Source organism: Mobula hypostoma, chromosome 14 (assembly GCF_963921235.1).
Source record: "Mobula hypostoma chromosome 14, sMobHyp1.1, whole genome shotgun sequence".
In the NCBI taxonomy this organism is placed as follows: Eukaryota; Metazoa; Chordata; class Chondrichthyes; order Myliobatiformes; family Myliobatidae; genus Mobula; species Mobula hypostoma.
Window position 1 is genome coordinate 51,110,391 of NC_086110.1, and position 16,179 is coordinate 51,126,569.

General features: G+C 38.9%; 1 protein-coding gene across 5 annotated transcripts in view; it reads left to right on the forward strand.

Moving 5' to 3' along the window:
* The window catches only part of vps9d1 (VPS9 domain containing 1), an 88,012-nt gene extending 72,502 nt beyond the window's left edge, over positions 1-15,510 (forward strand). For 3 of the 5 annotated variants that reach the window (XM_063067113.1, XM_063067115.1, XM_063067114.1), the window contains exon 15: positions 9,052-15,510. In XM_063067113.1, coding sequence (XP_062923183.1) covers positions 9,052-9,133 — 82 coding nt within the window. In that variant the 3' untranslated portion in view covers positions 9,134-15,510. The remainder of the gene's footprint in view (positions 1-9,051) is intronic. The other 2 variants (XR_010020322.1, XR_010020323.1) reach the window with 2 other exon arrangements.
* The last annotated feature ends 669 nt before the right edge of the window (positions 15,511-16,179 follow it).

Consider the following 16,179-nt stretch of genomic DNA (forward strand, 5'->3'; position numbering starts at 1 on the left):
CGCAGCTGGGATCAAGTGAATATCTGGAAGAGGATAAGGGATGTAGACGTGTACTTGAAGGAAAACAGGAGGGCAAAAAGGGGGCATGAGATAACTTTGGCAGAGAGTCGTAATGAAAACCAAGAGATGATACAAGTATTTTAAGGGGAAAAGAGTAATTAGAGAGAGAATAGCATCCACAAAGGGACACCTTTGTGTGGAGCTGTAGGAGTTGGGCAAGGTCCTTAATAAATATTCTCCTCTTTCATTATGTAAAAAAAAACATGAAGACATCAGAACCAGGAAAAATTAGTCGGGAGAACCTGAGAATACTCCATGTTACAATAGAGGAGGTGCTGGATGTCTTACAATATGTGAGGGTAGACAAATTTCCAGGACCTGACCAGGTGAGGTGACAATATACTGAAGGGTAGTGAATCTTGTACCTTAAGAAGGGTGGCAGAAAGAAACCTGGGAATTATAGGCCAGTAAGTTTACTATCTGTAGTAGGTAAGTTATTAGTGAGGATTCCAAGCGATAGACATGGTTTATATGGACTTCAGTAAGACTTTTGATAGGCCTTAGTAAGCTGCTGTGGAAGGTTAGATTGCATGGAATCCAGGGAAAGCTGGTACTCTGTTAAGTACTGGAAGAAACCCTGAGATCAGAGAAGTTGTTTCCCATATGCATTGTTTCAATTGGCCTTTTTTAAAAAGGTATGTTTCTCCACATGCTGAAAATGCTGGCAAGGCCAGTTAGTGACAACAATATTCACTTGTGGACGGAAAGTTTTGTTACAGCCATCTGCACAATCACAGCTGTAACTTTATAAAGGCTTGATAAGCATTTTATCCACCTTAGAGTCATAGAGAACTACAGCACAAAAACAGGCCCTTCAGCCTTAGTGCTTGCCGGCCTGATCTTTTGCAAGTCCCAGCTAACTGCACACAGACCATAGCCTTCCTTACCTCTCTCAGCGATGTACTTATCCAAATTTTTCTTAAATGCTACAAATGTCCTTGCATCTACTACTTCCACCAGCAGCTTGTTCCAAAGTCACCCCACCTTCTGAGTGAAGAAATTCGCCCTCAGATTCCCCTAAAATATTTCATCTTTCACCATAAACCTATGAGCTCTAGTTCTAGTCTCACTCAACCCAAGGGAAAAAAGCCTGCTTGCATTCACCCTATCCATCCCTTCATAATTTTGTGTCCCTCTGTATGATCTCCCCTCACATTCCTGCGTTCCAGTGAATAAATTCCTAATCTATTCAGCCTTTCCTTATAACTCGGGTCCTCAAGTCCCAGCAACATCCTTGTAAGTTCTCTGTGCACTCTTTCAAATTTATTTCCTGCAAGTAGCTGACCAGAACTGCACACAATAGTAATTTTGAGTAACATTACAGTTATATCATATTTATTTCACTCAATCTGTATTGCTAGTCTATTTTTTAATTAAACTAAATAATCAACTGGTTACAAATCTTCTCCATATGTCAGGTATTTTTGCTTCCCTTGTACAAAATAGTTCTTAGCTGCCTTATTTCATTCTCTTAGAGAGTGCAGTTTTGTTTACAGATTAACGAGTTGTATGTTTCTTTATTTCATCCCTGGGTGTTCTAACCATTAAGAGAGGGCAAATTCCTGATAACCCTTGTTCACTGCTCAGCAATGTACTGTAAACCCCAAGTCATTATTTGCTTATCACTTACACTCAATGGGCACTTTATTAGGAACACTTTTACACTTGCTTGTTAATGCAAGTATCTAATCAGCTTATCATGTGGCAGCAACTCAGTGCATAAGAGCATACAGACATTGTCAAGAGGTTCAGTTATTCTTCAGACCAAACATCAGAATGGGTAAGAAATATGATCTAAGTGAATTTGATTGTGGAATGATTGTTGGTGCCGGACAGAGTGGTTTGAGCATCTCAGAAACTGCCGATCTCCTGAGCTTTTCTACTGTGAAAAACCAAAAAAAAATCCAGTGAGTGGCAGTTCTGTGGGCTAAAAGACGTTCGAGGAGCATCTCCAGACGGGTTCAAGCTGACAGGAAGGTAGTAGTAACTCAAATATCAACAGCGACTGCAGAACAGCATCTCTGAATGCCCAGCACATCGAACATTGAAGTGGATGGGCTGCGGCAGCAGAAGACAATGAACATATTAGAAGGCTATTTTATTAATTACAGGAGGTACCTAAACTGACCACTGAGTGTATATCTTTCATGTAGCTATCAAAGCATTGTTAATTAGCATGCAATTGCCTTCCATTTAGTGACCATTTTTAAAAAAATACTTTCATGAATACATTTTTCATTCAATATCACTATCAAATGGTAATTGCCAAATACTTCTGTGCAAAAGTAATTGAAATGTTCCAGTATGCAAATATTTTAATGCTGTTTGCCGTGGTGCCTAATTTTATATTGGAATTGCTTTAGAGCTAGGGCTTTACTCTTTGGAGAGAAGGAGGATGAGAGGAGACATGATAGAGGTGTACAAGATAATAAGAGGAATAGATAGAGTGGATAGCCAGCGCCTCTTCCCCAGGGCACTACTGCTGAATACAAGAGGACATGGCTTTAAGGTAAGGGGTGGGAAGTTCAAGAGGGATATTAGAGGAAGGTTTTTTACTCAGAGAGTGGTTGGTGAGTGGAATGTACTGCCTGAGTCAGTGGTGGAGGCAGATACAGTAGTGAAGTTTAAGAGACTACTAGACAGGTATATGGAGGAATTTAAGGTGGGGGCTTATATGGGAGGCAGGGTTTGAGGGTCAGCACAACATTGTGGGCCGAAGGGCCTGTACTGTGCTGTACTATTCTATGTTCTATGTTCTTATAATGTGGTTTTAATCCTAAAGTATATCGGGTATCTCATCTCACATCGGCACAATGTCGGAAACTAGGTGTTAGTTTTATTAGTATTATTGCATGAATTCTGCTGCAGAAGCTTCATCTTTGTGCTGTATATGCAAGTCTTTTAAAGACTAAAAAACATGGAGGTAGTAGGGTTGATTGTTTGATCCAGTATTATTTGATGTTAAATGGTTATAAGGAAACTGCAGATATAGTATTTATTTAATAGATTCAATTAACCAATTGTGTCCTGCCCTTTATTAAGGGCAGCTGCACTCTCAAGAAGGCCCTGTAGACCAATCCTCATTTCCATTTCACCTTATTATAATTCAAAGGGATTTTTGTTCCCTCCGCTCTGGTTGAAATGATACATGTTTTAAAGCAACAGTGATAGACATTTGTATAGAGTGATTAAAGATAACATTCCATCTTCAAAGTGTACAAAAAATGCACAGCTAGCTGACAGTGAAAGATTAGGAAAGAGCTAGGGGCCATGCTAGTGAAGTTTAAGAGACTACTAGACAGGTATATGGAGGAATTTAAGGTGGGGGTTTATATGGGAGGCAGGGTTTGAGTGTTGGCAGAACATTGTGGGCCAAAGGGCCTGTACTATGCTGTACTATTCTATGTTCTATGCATCCAAGATAAGATCTAGTCAAGTTATACTGGCGTGAGGCTAAATTTTCTTACTCTGATAATTGTAAATCTTTGGATTCATCTATTTCCAGTTTGTTGTAGATTCTTAGTTGCTGAATACATTTGAGTCCAAGTCTGGTACTAGAGGATCAAGGAAATTGAAATGTAGGCAAGAAAGTGGAGGAGATACAGGATAAGCCATAATCGTATCCCACAGTTGTACTATTTCATGGGAACAAATGGCCTGCTTCTCCAGTTCCTTTCTGTTCCTTAGCTTCTTTTGAACAAAGTTTTCATCAGAGTTGTCTTTTAGTGGCAGAGTTCCCTTGCCACTGACTGTAAACCTCAGGCAAGAAGAAAATGGTTGAATTAATATATACTCTTTAGAGGCCCTCTGTCGATCAGGGCTGACCATGGATGTTGCGTACTAGCTGTCTATGATACGCAAACTAGTACACAGGCTAGGACAGCACGATATAGAGAGCAAGCTGTTGCCCATGTAGCAGGCTTCCCTCTCCCCACAGCTGATAAAATCCAAACTAACGGCAGAGACCGATTCAGTTTGGCTCCAGCAGTATGACAAGTGTTGGCAGTCAGAATTGAATTGAATATAGGACTTCTTTAGGGACTCCAGCTCCGGATTGTTCCTCAGGATTTACTTTCAAAGCCTTCCCTATGGTTGAGTATAGTTGCAAGGCTATGGACGTTTGAGATCAGTGTTTTCCTTCTAGATTAGATTAGATTCAACTTTATTGTCATTGTGCCGAGTACAGATACAAAGCCAATGAAATGCAATTAGCATCTGACTAGAAATGCAAAGAATGGTGTTATTTACAAAACAACTGCAAATAAAAAGTAAGTGCTATAGCACACAAATATAAAAGTACTGAGACAGTACAATATGGGTGCAATACTGCTTAGGGCTGTGATGTGAGGTTCAGCAGGGTCACAGCCTTAGGGAAGAAGCTCTTACTGTGCCTGCTGATGCAGGAGCGGAGGCTCCTGTAGCGCTTACCGGATGGGAGGAGAGTAAAGAGTCCATGGTTAGGGTGAGATGCATCCTTGATAATGCTTTTCGCCCTGCCCAGGCAGCGTTTATGGTAGATGTTCTCAATGGTGGGCAATTGGGTGCCGATAATCCGCTGGGCAGTTTTCACCACACGCTGGAGTGCTTTGCAGTCCAATACGGGACAATTGCCATACCACACTGAGATGCAGTTGGTGAGTATGCTCTCAATGGTACAGCGGTAAAGGTCTGTCAGTATCCTGGGACCGAGGTGAGCTTTCTTGATGCTCTGCGGGAAATACAGTAAAAGCGCTGTTGCACCTTTTTGACCAGGATGGAGGAGTTCAGGGACCAGGTGAGATCCTTGGAAATGTGGACACCAAGGAATTTGAAGCTTGATACAGACTTCACTACAGCTCCATTGATGTAGATGGGGACGTGAGTGTGGCTCCTAGCATGCCAACCACAGCTGATGAGCCCCATCTACCTGAAGTGATTGGTTGTATGGTGCTTTTGCCCCTTCTCCTGTCAGTAGAAACAGTTTCACTGGGCTTAATAGCTAAGTCACACATGACGGCCAGTAGCTAGATTTGGTTGTCAGAGGCTATTTGAGACACATGCCATTGGGAGCATTTAATAGGTAGTGGGAGCTCCTGGGACAACTATTGAACAAAACCTAAATGAGAAAATAGCTGAGATTCCCTTTGTTTCTTTGAGACACTATGCAGCTTAATTGGAACAGGAGACTGTTACCAAGCAGTTCCTAACTACCATCAGTCGCATGCACTGGTTTGAATATTAGAAGCTGCACCTTGCTTAGAGTGAACAGTTTTTAAATTGGCAGTTATCCATTTGGACCAAAAGATGCCAATTCAAAAGCAGTGATTTTTGCCAGGAAAATTATTGTTGGATTACGGTACTACTTCATGCAGGAAGGCAATAAAGGCAGTCCATTATCTGCACTAGGTGTCTGCACTGATTTTGCTCATTTACAGTAAACCCGATGCACCGATTCTTCAGCGCACTGGGTCATTGGCAGGACTGACAACAGGGTAGCTGTAATGCCTCAGTTGTGGTGAGGACTAAGCTGGAGGCAAAAAATGAGAATGAAGGCCATTTCTGGTTGGCTGCCAGTGACTAGTGGTATTCCCCAGGGGTCGGTGTTAGGACCACTTCTTTTCACATTATATTTCAGTGATCAATGATGGAATCAACGGCTTTGTGGCGAGGTGTGCAGACAATGTTTTCTATGTGGCCGTAAGTTTTCAATCCTCATTTACCATGGGCACCTGATCTATGCACCAGACTCTTTACCTTGTCAGATGGCTTTCCGAAATCTAAATCTACATCATCTACAAATCTCCTTCTATCTTCTAACCTATATATAACATTTTCAAAGAATTCAAGCAGCTTATCAAATATGATTTCATAATGTTATCTCAGTTTGATAATGTTCAGCCTTCCTAAAATAGTTATTTCCTCTTTGGTTATTGATTCGTCATTTTACTAGCAATCTGTTAAACTTCCTGGCCTATAGTTCCCCCCTTCTATCTTCCCCTTTTGCTGTTTTTCAATCTTTTTATACACTCCCAAAATTTTGTATGTTTTGAAATATTTCAACCAATGGGTCTACTGTCTCTGCCCCCACTTCCTTTAAAATGCTTGGGTGCAGGCCATCGGGTACTGGTATCTGGCTTTATTAGCCTGTAAGTTTTTATAATACTTTATCCCTTGTGATAGGAACATTTACAAGTTCCACCCTGTTAATTGAAATGAGCCTATTCAGGATTCAAACTTGTTTAATATTATTTCTAGTACACACGTGTAAAGGAGAACAAAATAATTATTACTCTGCATCCAATGCAAAAAATACATAAGATTAAAAAGCACAATAAATGTAAATATATAAAATAGCTTATATACATAGATTAATTTTATGTCCATAAAGTGACACTAGGCCCAGGAGTGTCTGTACATAAGGTGATGCTGACAGGAAATGATAAAGTACGATTGGTGGGGTAAGTGAGTGGGTGGAGGTGTTGATGTGCTTTGATATTTTGGGAAATAGCTGTTTTTGAGTCTGGTTGTCTTAGTATAGCCTGCTCCCTATGGAAGTGAGACAAACAGTTTATGATCAGGGTGGGTGGGATCCTTCATGATGTTCCTGGCCCTTTTCTGGTGTCTTTCTGCATACATGTCCTTGATAGTGGGTTAGCTGGTGCCAGTGAGGCATTGGGCAGTTTTGTACCATGCAATGATGCAGCATGTTAAAATTGTTGGATTGTGATGTTTATGATCTAAGGTTCCTTTAGAAGTCAGGAAAGAGGCATGTAGCTTGTTGCTTCACAATCATTTTATTTAGAGTTGCTAGGAAACAGGAGTAGAATCCTGTAGCAGAAGGCTTAAAGATTTAAAAAAAAGATGAAGATGCTACAAAGATTAAGATGGCACTGCTTTGTGTTAGCTATTTATACCACAGAGATGAGAGCAAATTCTATTCACTGTGTGTGTGTGTGTGTGTGTGTGTGTGCCTGTCTGTCTGTCTGTCTCCCCCTCGCTCTCCCCCCTCTCCCCCCTCTTGCAGTGAATGGCCAGACCAAGCTCCGATGCAAGGGATGCCCTTTCCGCGCTTCACGGCACGTGTTTGCTAGATGGCCGTTGGCCTTACAAGAGGGTTCATCTACCCTTTAACACGTCTTGTTGTGCAGGGTGTCTAGCCACCCTCCTCTCTGGGCAAGCCTGGTGGGGGAGCCGGTTTAGTCGCCGACCACCCGACCATGTGACAGGTAGTACTGGGTTACATGGTACCAGTAGAACTCAGATGAGTGACCTGACCTTTCACATTGTAGATAAGAGTTAACCAATGAGAAAGCACTTATTCAAATAATTCAGAACAAAGAAGCTTCCAAAGCTTTCCAGAATTATAGTTTGTATAGCCATAGCCACCATAGGCATATTAAACTTATATGCATGTAACAAGCAGGTAATTGTTAAACTGCAAAGGAAATAATAATTAAACAGTCTAATCTAGGAATTAAGCAGTCAGATCCATCAGGATGCTCTTTGCTGCATATCTGTAGAATGATATGCGTATAGATGTGCATATTTCAGCTCCTCTCAGCCTCATTAGAAAGTAGAGGCATTGGTGGTATTTCCTTATTGTGTAGAATATGTTCTGGGACCATAAGGGTGTGTGCAAGATTTGCACTCCCAGGACTTTGAAACTGCTCACAGTTTCCACTGTGGCGCCACCAATGTAAAGAGGGGTGTGAGTGATACAAGTTCTCCTGAAGTTGCTAACCATGTCTTTTGTTGACATTGAGGAAGAGGTTATTTGCCTAGCACCAGGTCTTGAGCTCTTCCACTCCGCTCTGTAGGCCATCTCATTGTTTTACTGGATATGAGACTGAAAACATTTTTTGAAGAAATTTTGCATAAAGATATCTAACATGTTAAGTTATGGGTTTTACATTTTATGATTCTAGCTAAGCAATTTTGAGATTAAACTGGACTGTTTCAAAGCATTGATAAATATCACTGTCTAATATGAACTACGGCATTGACCCAATTTTCTTTACTTTATTTTCCAGATAAATAAATCTGCATTTAAACTTATTTTTGTTCAGCATTGAAAAGCCTTCAGCTAGTAATTAGTACATGTCTAGTAATTACTTTTCATGTAGAATTTTATATATCTCATTATGTTATTCCCAGATGGACTGCTCCTAGCTTCAAGTTGTGAGTTCCTAACTAACATGTGACAGTTGCTACAGTAAAGTAGGGCACAGTTTGCCCTTAGGGACTGTCTAGCACCAAGTCCATATCACGCAGCAACCGAGTTCTTGAGCACAGCTAGCACTTTAATCACTGTCAGTTTTGAGAGGAAATACTTCTTCAAAAGACTAATGAAGATAGATTTATTTTGTGAACATTGTTTAGTTCCGATTGATCTTTCTAATCAATTACACTTGAACAAGTTCCTTTATATTGTAGCCAAAGTTTGCCATCTTGGTGAGACATGTAATTGTGTGCAATATTACCACGTGGGACATAAACAAAGTTCAAGTCAGTTTGCATATTCACATATCTTAAAAGATTCTTGCTGATTTGGCACTTTCCAGAAGTGAGTAAACTTAATTTAAAATAAACAAAAGCTCTCCCAGCTCATTAGATTCTTCGTGAATGCTTATTTGGAGGGTACCTTAGTAAGCGGAGTTTTCCAGAAGAAAGGAAGAACTCAATTCAAGCTAGAGTCCTTATATTTAGACCTTCAATTTTGCAGCGGAATAAAGATATTGAAGGAGATTAGAATGTGGTATCATGTGTGGTTGGCCTGTAGGAAGAGTAATTATTTCAATGTATAAGTAGTTATAAAATTGTAATGAAAGGTAATTAACAAGCAACAAAGAGTTTATTTGATATAATACTGCAGGGGCTCTAATAAGAGACTATGAAGCATAACTGATCCATAAATTTTAACTGTGTTGCATTTGAATGCATATAACTCTTAATTGGACATTTATTTCTAACACAATTTGAAGAAATCTAATGCAAATTATTTTTCTTTTTTAGCTATTTAATTGGTGAAGAAGGGTACTGCTTGACATCCATGCAGAGTGCTCTCTCATACGTGGAATCTTTATCCAAAGCTTGAATCGTGTCTTTTTCATCCATATATTTGCTGAGAATGGCTTGTTACAAACATACTTACTAAAAGACTGTTTTTGTATTAAATTCTCTGGTTGAATGTAGTTTTCAATAGATACATAAAATGTTTCAATATTTAGGACTAACAATTTGAAGCTGTCCGGAATATTCTTATCGTAAAATGTGGCTTGTTGAGGATAATAATAAAAGACTGCACAAAGGTCAAGTAGAAGATTTAATCTTCCATACTAATGCTGGAGAGGACCACAGCCTACAAGGCATAAGAGCTGGACAAGTTCACACCCTCTCCTTCAACACAGGTACCGCATTTTCTGTAGAATATTTTGGATGCTAGATATTTTTCCTCCTTGTATCTTAATATATTTAAACCAAATCAGTAGGGCTTTGTTCAGTTAATATTGGTTTAAGTTTTAAATCAATAGATTTGCATATGTCGTATTTAATGTTTATTTAAAGGAAACACAATGGGAGTTTTTAATGCTGCTGTACAAATCTTTTAGTGAAAACCTAAGAATGAAGATTCACCAGGGTCACAAAGATTTGAAATTTTGATCTTATAAGTAACAAATATTCTAAAGTTTCTGATTACTTTTTAAATATTATTTTTATTGTATATTTTTCTGTGCATTTGTACACGTGTAAATTCCAAGGCAAGGTGTAGGTTATTGCCAGTGATAAAGTAATTTATTGTTATTCTTCTGTAAAGAAAAGAGGCCTTTTTGGGGGTGAAGGTAGGGGAAGAGGAGAGATATTTTTCAAATATCATTGAGTGTGTTTGTGCATTATTATGCCAAAAATAAGACACACTTATGGACATGGGTTTAAGATGGCACTGGTGATGCCCAACCACTACTTACAGGCAGCAAAAGACAAAACAAAGGAAACTACTAAAAATCCTACTAACAAATCTTTATTGATAATGATCAAAGGTAACAATGGAGAGACGAGCAGTGGTGATGGCACAGGTGAATCCTGGTCATGGCAAGCAGAGTAGGGTCAAAGCAGAGTCAAGATGTTCCCAAGAGCAAGGAAAGTCCCAAAGTGTGATCGATTTAAACACCAGGCTGAATTGGAAAGGTCAGGTACAGACTCCAGAGCAGTCTCAGAGTGAGGAACGGCCTGATGTTTGGATGATTTAAGCACTGGGCCAGATTGGAAAGGTCAGGGTGTCAGGGCTGGAGGCGAGGGATGGGCCAGTGCTGCTCACTGCTCCATGATGCTTGCTCAGCTCTACGCTGGAATGCAGTGATGCCTGGCTTCCTGTCTTTCGTAAAACTTCAGTTCTGAAGCTATTTGCCTGCTTTTGTTGTTAGCGAGATTTGTTCTCTTGCTCTCTCTCTCTCTCTCCCCCCCCCCCCTGCATTGGATGTTTGACCGTCTTTTTTTTAATGGGTTCTTTTGAGATTTCTTTGTTTTGTGCCTGCCTGTAAGGAGACAAATCAATCTCAAGGTTGTATAGCATATACATGCTTTGATAATAAACTTACTTTGAGCTTTGTAAAGTAGACAAAAATTACAGTAAACACAAGAAATTCTGCAGATGCTGGAAATCCAAAATAACATACACAAAATGCTGGAGGAATTCAGCAGGTCAGGCAGTATCTATGGAAATGAACAAACAGTTGACGTTTCAGACCGAGACTCTTCTTCATGACTGGAAAGCAAAGGGGGAGATGCCAGAATAAAAAGGTAGGAGGAGGGGAAGGAGGATAGCTAGGAGGCAATAGGTGAAGCCAGGTGGGTGGAAAGGGTCAAGGGCTAAGGGCTGGAGAGGAAGGAATCTGATAGGAGAGGAGAGTGGACGATGAGAGAAAGGGGAGGAGGAGGGACACTGGGGGGAGGTAGTAGACAGCAAAGAAGAATTAAGAGGCCAGAGTGGGGAATAGAATAAAAGGAAAGGGGGAGGGACTTTTTTTTGCCAGAAGGAGAAATCACACCATCTGGTTTCTGGCTACCCAGACGTGTGGGCACGTGGCCAAGTGGTTAAGGCATTGGACTAGTGACCTGAAGGTCGTGAGTTCAAGCCCCACCCGGGGCAACGTGTTGTGTCCTTGAGCAAGGCACTTAATCACACATTGCTCTGCGGCGACACTGGTGCCAAGCTGTATGGGTCCTAATGCCCTTCCCTTGGACAACATTGGTGTCATGGAGAGGGGTGACTTGCAGCATGGGCAACTGCCGGTCTTCCATACAACCTTGCCCAGGCCTGTGCCCTGGAGAGTGAAGGCTTTCCAGGCGCAGATCCATAGTCTCGCAAGACTAACGAATGCCTTTTTTTTTTGGTTGGAGGCTACCCAGACAGAATATAAGGTGATGCTCCTGTATCATCCTCTGCTGATGTTGTAGGTGTAATGTACTTACAGTAACTGGCATAATATGCTGCATGAAGTAACTACTTGACTGCTGGCCACTTCTCCATTCAGATTTTACAAGTGTGAAATATCAAAATGAAATACACCGTTATTTACACAATCTCACATGTAGAAAATAATGAGACTAATGGGTGAGTATTTTATTATCATATTTGTAAAAGAAACATAGCTGGTTAATTAAGCCAAGCATTAAGGATATTGAAGGAATTGAGGGAAATGTGAATAGTGTTGATAACTGAAAAGACCCTAATAAATAGAGAAGTGGGCTGCTGAGCTAAATGGCCTCTTTGTTTATAGTAACACACACAAAATGCTACAGGAACTAAGCAGGGCAGGCAGCATCTATGGAAAAGAATAAAGACTCCTTACTCCTTTCCATAGATGCTGCCTGGCCTGCTGAGACCCTCCAACATTTTGTTTGTGTTACTCTGGATTTCCAGCATCTGCAAAATCTCTTGTATTTATGATTTGCTGATCCTGATTATGCATTTTGTCCAACATTACAGGATATAGCAGAAAAGTGTCCACTGTTCTTTTTGCACTCTTTAGTCTTCACTGACCACAACCTTTTATTCAAATTCAGTATTCTTTTGATTATGTGAAAAGGTTGGATATACTTAACTTTTGCTGGAATAATATTTTGATTTTTTTTCTGTGTTTATATAATTAGCTATAAAGACCAGAGGATATTAGCTATTGCATCAAAGCCTGAAATTTGATTCACTAAATACACTTAGTTATAGGTAAAATAGAAGGAGGCTATTTAGAAATCTGTAAATGAGCTGCCATATGCAATTGAAGTAAAATATTTCCTAAAGGACTTTGTGTAAAAGAAAAATGCAGGTTAGAGTGTTTCAGTGTTGAGTTACTGATGTAGCAGACAGATTTCTGACCATTGATTCAGTGATTACACAGTGCACAACTTTTAGTTCCTCAGTTCCAGCAACCAGGATTCATTCATGATCTCAGCTGCTGTCTGCGTGTAGTTTGCACAATCTTCTTGTCTTATATAGACTTCCCTGGCTGCTCTGGTTTCTTCCCACATTCATGCTAGAAAGTTAATCAGCTCCTGTTAATTACCTCAATGTAAAAGTAAATGGTAAAAGAATCTCACCATGGTATGGGGGGGATTTGAAGATGCGAATTTTACAAATAAAATCTTGCCTCAATTATATTAACCAGTTTTTTGAAAAAAACAAACAAAATTAACATTCTTCGGAGAAGGGAATTTAATATTCTAACCTGATATCGACTGGAAACATCGATTCCTTTCTTCCCATGGATGCTGCTCCACACACCTTGAGCAAATTGTTCGTAGCTCCAGATTCCAGCATCTGCAGTCTCTTTGTCTACATTCCTTACCCATCTAGGTTGTATGTGACTTTCAGCAGCTTCCTCAGCAACTAAGCCTACACCATAAATACTGGCATTGTCAGTGATGTCTGTATTTTGCAAATGAATAAAGAGACAAAGTTAGCCTTCATTTCTAACTCCCTATAGGGTTATTCATAGTCGCATTTTAGCAACAGGAAGTGAAGAGATTATATAGCCTGGATACAAGCCATTCAGCTCAACTAGTTTGTATTGAGTCTCTTCCCAATCCATCTACCTCATTTCAGCCTTTCTGTATCTCTTTCAGATTCCTTACATTCACTGTACTGAAATTTCTGAGTGGAAACTTCCAAGCTTCAAATACTTTCCCTGTTGACAAGTTATTTTCTCTGAGTAGAGAAATGATATAGAAATTTCTATTTGGAGTTTGTTTGCTTATAGTCATCAACTTTGGTTTCCGCCAAAAGTGGATTTTTTTCTTTTATCCAGTCCATTCAGAATTTTAAGCTTTTATAATTAAAATTGGAACTTGGCAATTCAGTATTCTCCAAGTCTCTTTTTTTTTAAAAAAGAGAATGGTACTAACCCTTCCTTTTGCAGTAGAAATATTTTTCACTTCTGGTACTATTCTTGTAGATCATTGTTTTTTTTCCTTCATGGTTCTGTTCTTTCTGTTATACAGGCACTAGACAGTCTACGCTGTGGATTATGAATTAATTGATAAATATAGCTTGCATAATTCAGATATTAAAAATGCACTTTAGTGTTTCATTGTTCGTACTTTCAATCGCATTCAAGAACAACAAAATACTGAGAAAAGAACTCTTGTAAATGCTTTGAAGAATATTTTTGCTGTTCTGCCAATAATTTGGCAATAAATTTACAGCACTGCTATATCATCCCATAAACAATATTGAAGTGAATTGAAATAATTAGCACAAAATATTGATAGCCTTTAAATGCTAATTAGAAAAATTTGCACTCTAGATATTTGGAACAGAGAATGATATTCTGCTGGAGTCCAAAATATTTAATTTTAACTGTGAATATTTACAGTGATATTTATTTGTGTATCAGTAATCCTAAACAAATGCTGTACCTGAAACTTCTGAGATAAGGAAGTTTTACTGAGATGTCTTCCCATTATTTCTCACCCCCCCCCAAAATAATTACTTTTGAACTACTTCCAAGTGGCTCCATCAAAAGTCAAAATGCTCTTCTAGATCAATTTACTTTGGCTAGGCTTCTTTCCTGCTGCACGCAAATCAATATCTGAGCCAGTGATGCACTATTTGCTGACGGGAATTGGCTTGTGTTGAGCACAACTCCAGTCCCTCAGACTATGAAAATGTTACTGCTGTCAGAATACCACGGCTGAGCAGAACGTGTCTGCTGGGAGGTGTATACCTTGTGTTGAACAACTAACGTCTGCCCGCATAGGATATCTAAAGCAACCGAAGAAACCTTCATCTTTCTACTCAGAGACAAAAGTGGATTCCTGTACTGAAATAATGAATGCTCTTAATCTTTTGCAGCACCAATTCATCATGCTAGGAAATTTTGATTTAACAGAACCACGTGAAATTTCAATAAAGCTTTCTTTGGATACCCCTCAATTGAGTTGATACCCAGCTTCCTTTGGCAAGGTCGGGCTTTCTTTTCAAATCCAGAGGAGCAAACAAAAATGAAGGTGTTCTCTGAGTTACCTCACACTTGACAAAACAAATATTTAATTTCCATCGAAGGAATATATCCTTTCTAAATGCAAGAAAGGATATACATACATTTTCATTATTAATAAGTGATCAGTTATGTTGAAAGGGATAGGGGTTGATAAAAAAAATGTGCAGCTATGTGGTGATATGAAATATTAGGTGGTTAGTTACTTGAACTTGCTGTGCATTTATAATTTGGGAAAGTTTTTCTTTAAATAGTTAAATGTTAGATGATTCAAAAGAACAAATTTATAACCAAGTTACTGCAGCTTTTGAGGTAAAACCCTGATCTTTCAGTTTTAAGTATGATCTGACCACACAAATAAATCCAGCAGATGTTGTATTTACATTTTTGATATATTGTTTATTAATGAAAGTGACTGAATTTTAACTGTTACTTGTGAATGAAATGGAATATGCATGCAGACTATTTTTAAAAGTTTGCATTACAAAAGGGAGAGTCTTTATCCAACTTATTGTTGTGTACGAAAATGCTATTTGGTAATTATAGTAAAATGATGAGATTAGTGGCACTGCTTATACATTTTTCTGTTTTTTCAATTGTCACTAAAATTATTTTTCCCTTTCAGTTATCCATGCAACTTCCAGTGATGGGGAAAAATGTGATTGTGCTCACTGGGTATTTGTGCTATATAGATCAATTTATTTGGTGATGGAATTTTATGATAATGCTTCCAGTACAATTGTACCTGGAAAAAAATATTATGAATTTATTTAAGTTGTGCTCACAGTCGAACTAAATTGCAATTCTTCTGTATAAATAAACATTTTAAATTGTGATTTCTCCTATGAATGCATTAACATGAATAGGTGCATTACTGTGAACTATATTTTAGAAATAAAGATAAAAAGTTGGTAATTGGAAGATCAATCTTGCTCATTGAAAAATCATTTTACACCAGTTTCTTTGAATTTTAAGTTTGTTTCATAACGCTACACTATTCTTGAAAAATAAAATAATTTAATTTAAAAGTTAAAGTTCAAAGTAAATTTATTATCAAAGACCAAATATGTCACCATGAGATTCATTTTCTTGTGGGGAAACTCAATAAATCCATAACAGAATAATAGCCATAATAAAATAAATGAAAGACCACACCAATCTGTGCATTCAACCAGTGTGCAAAATGACCCAAACTGCAAACACAAAAAGAAAGAAAGAAATAAATAAGCAAGGAAGCAAGCAGTAACTCTCTAGAAAATGAGATGACAGTCCCTGAAAGTGAGTCCATAAGTTGTGCGAACATTTCAATAATGGGGCAAGTGAAGTTGAGTAAAGGTATCCCCTTTGATTCAAGATCCTGATGGTTGAGGGGCAGTAACTGTTCCTAAACGGGTGGTATAAGTTCCGAGGCTCCTGTGCCTTTTTCCTGAAGGCAGCAGCAAGAAGAGATTGTGTCCTGGGTGGTGGTAGTCCCTGATGATGGATGCTGTATCCCTCGATGACATTTTGTGTAGATGTTCTCACTGGTGGGGAGGGCTTTACCCATTATTGGTTGGGCCATATCCACTACTTTTTTTAGGATTTCCCTTTCAAGGGCATTGGTGTTTTCATACCAGGCTGTGAAGCAACCAGTCAGTATACTCTCCAT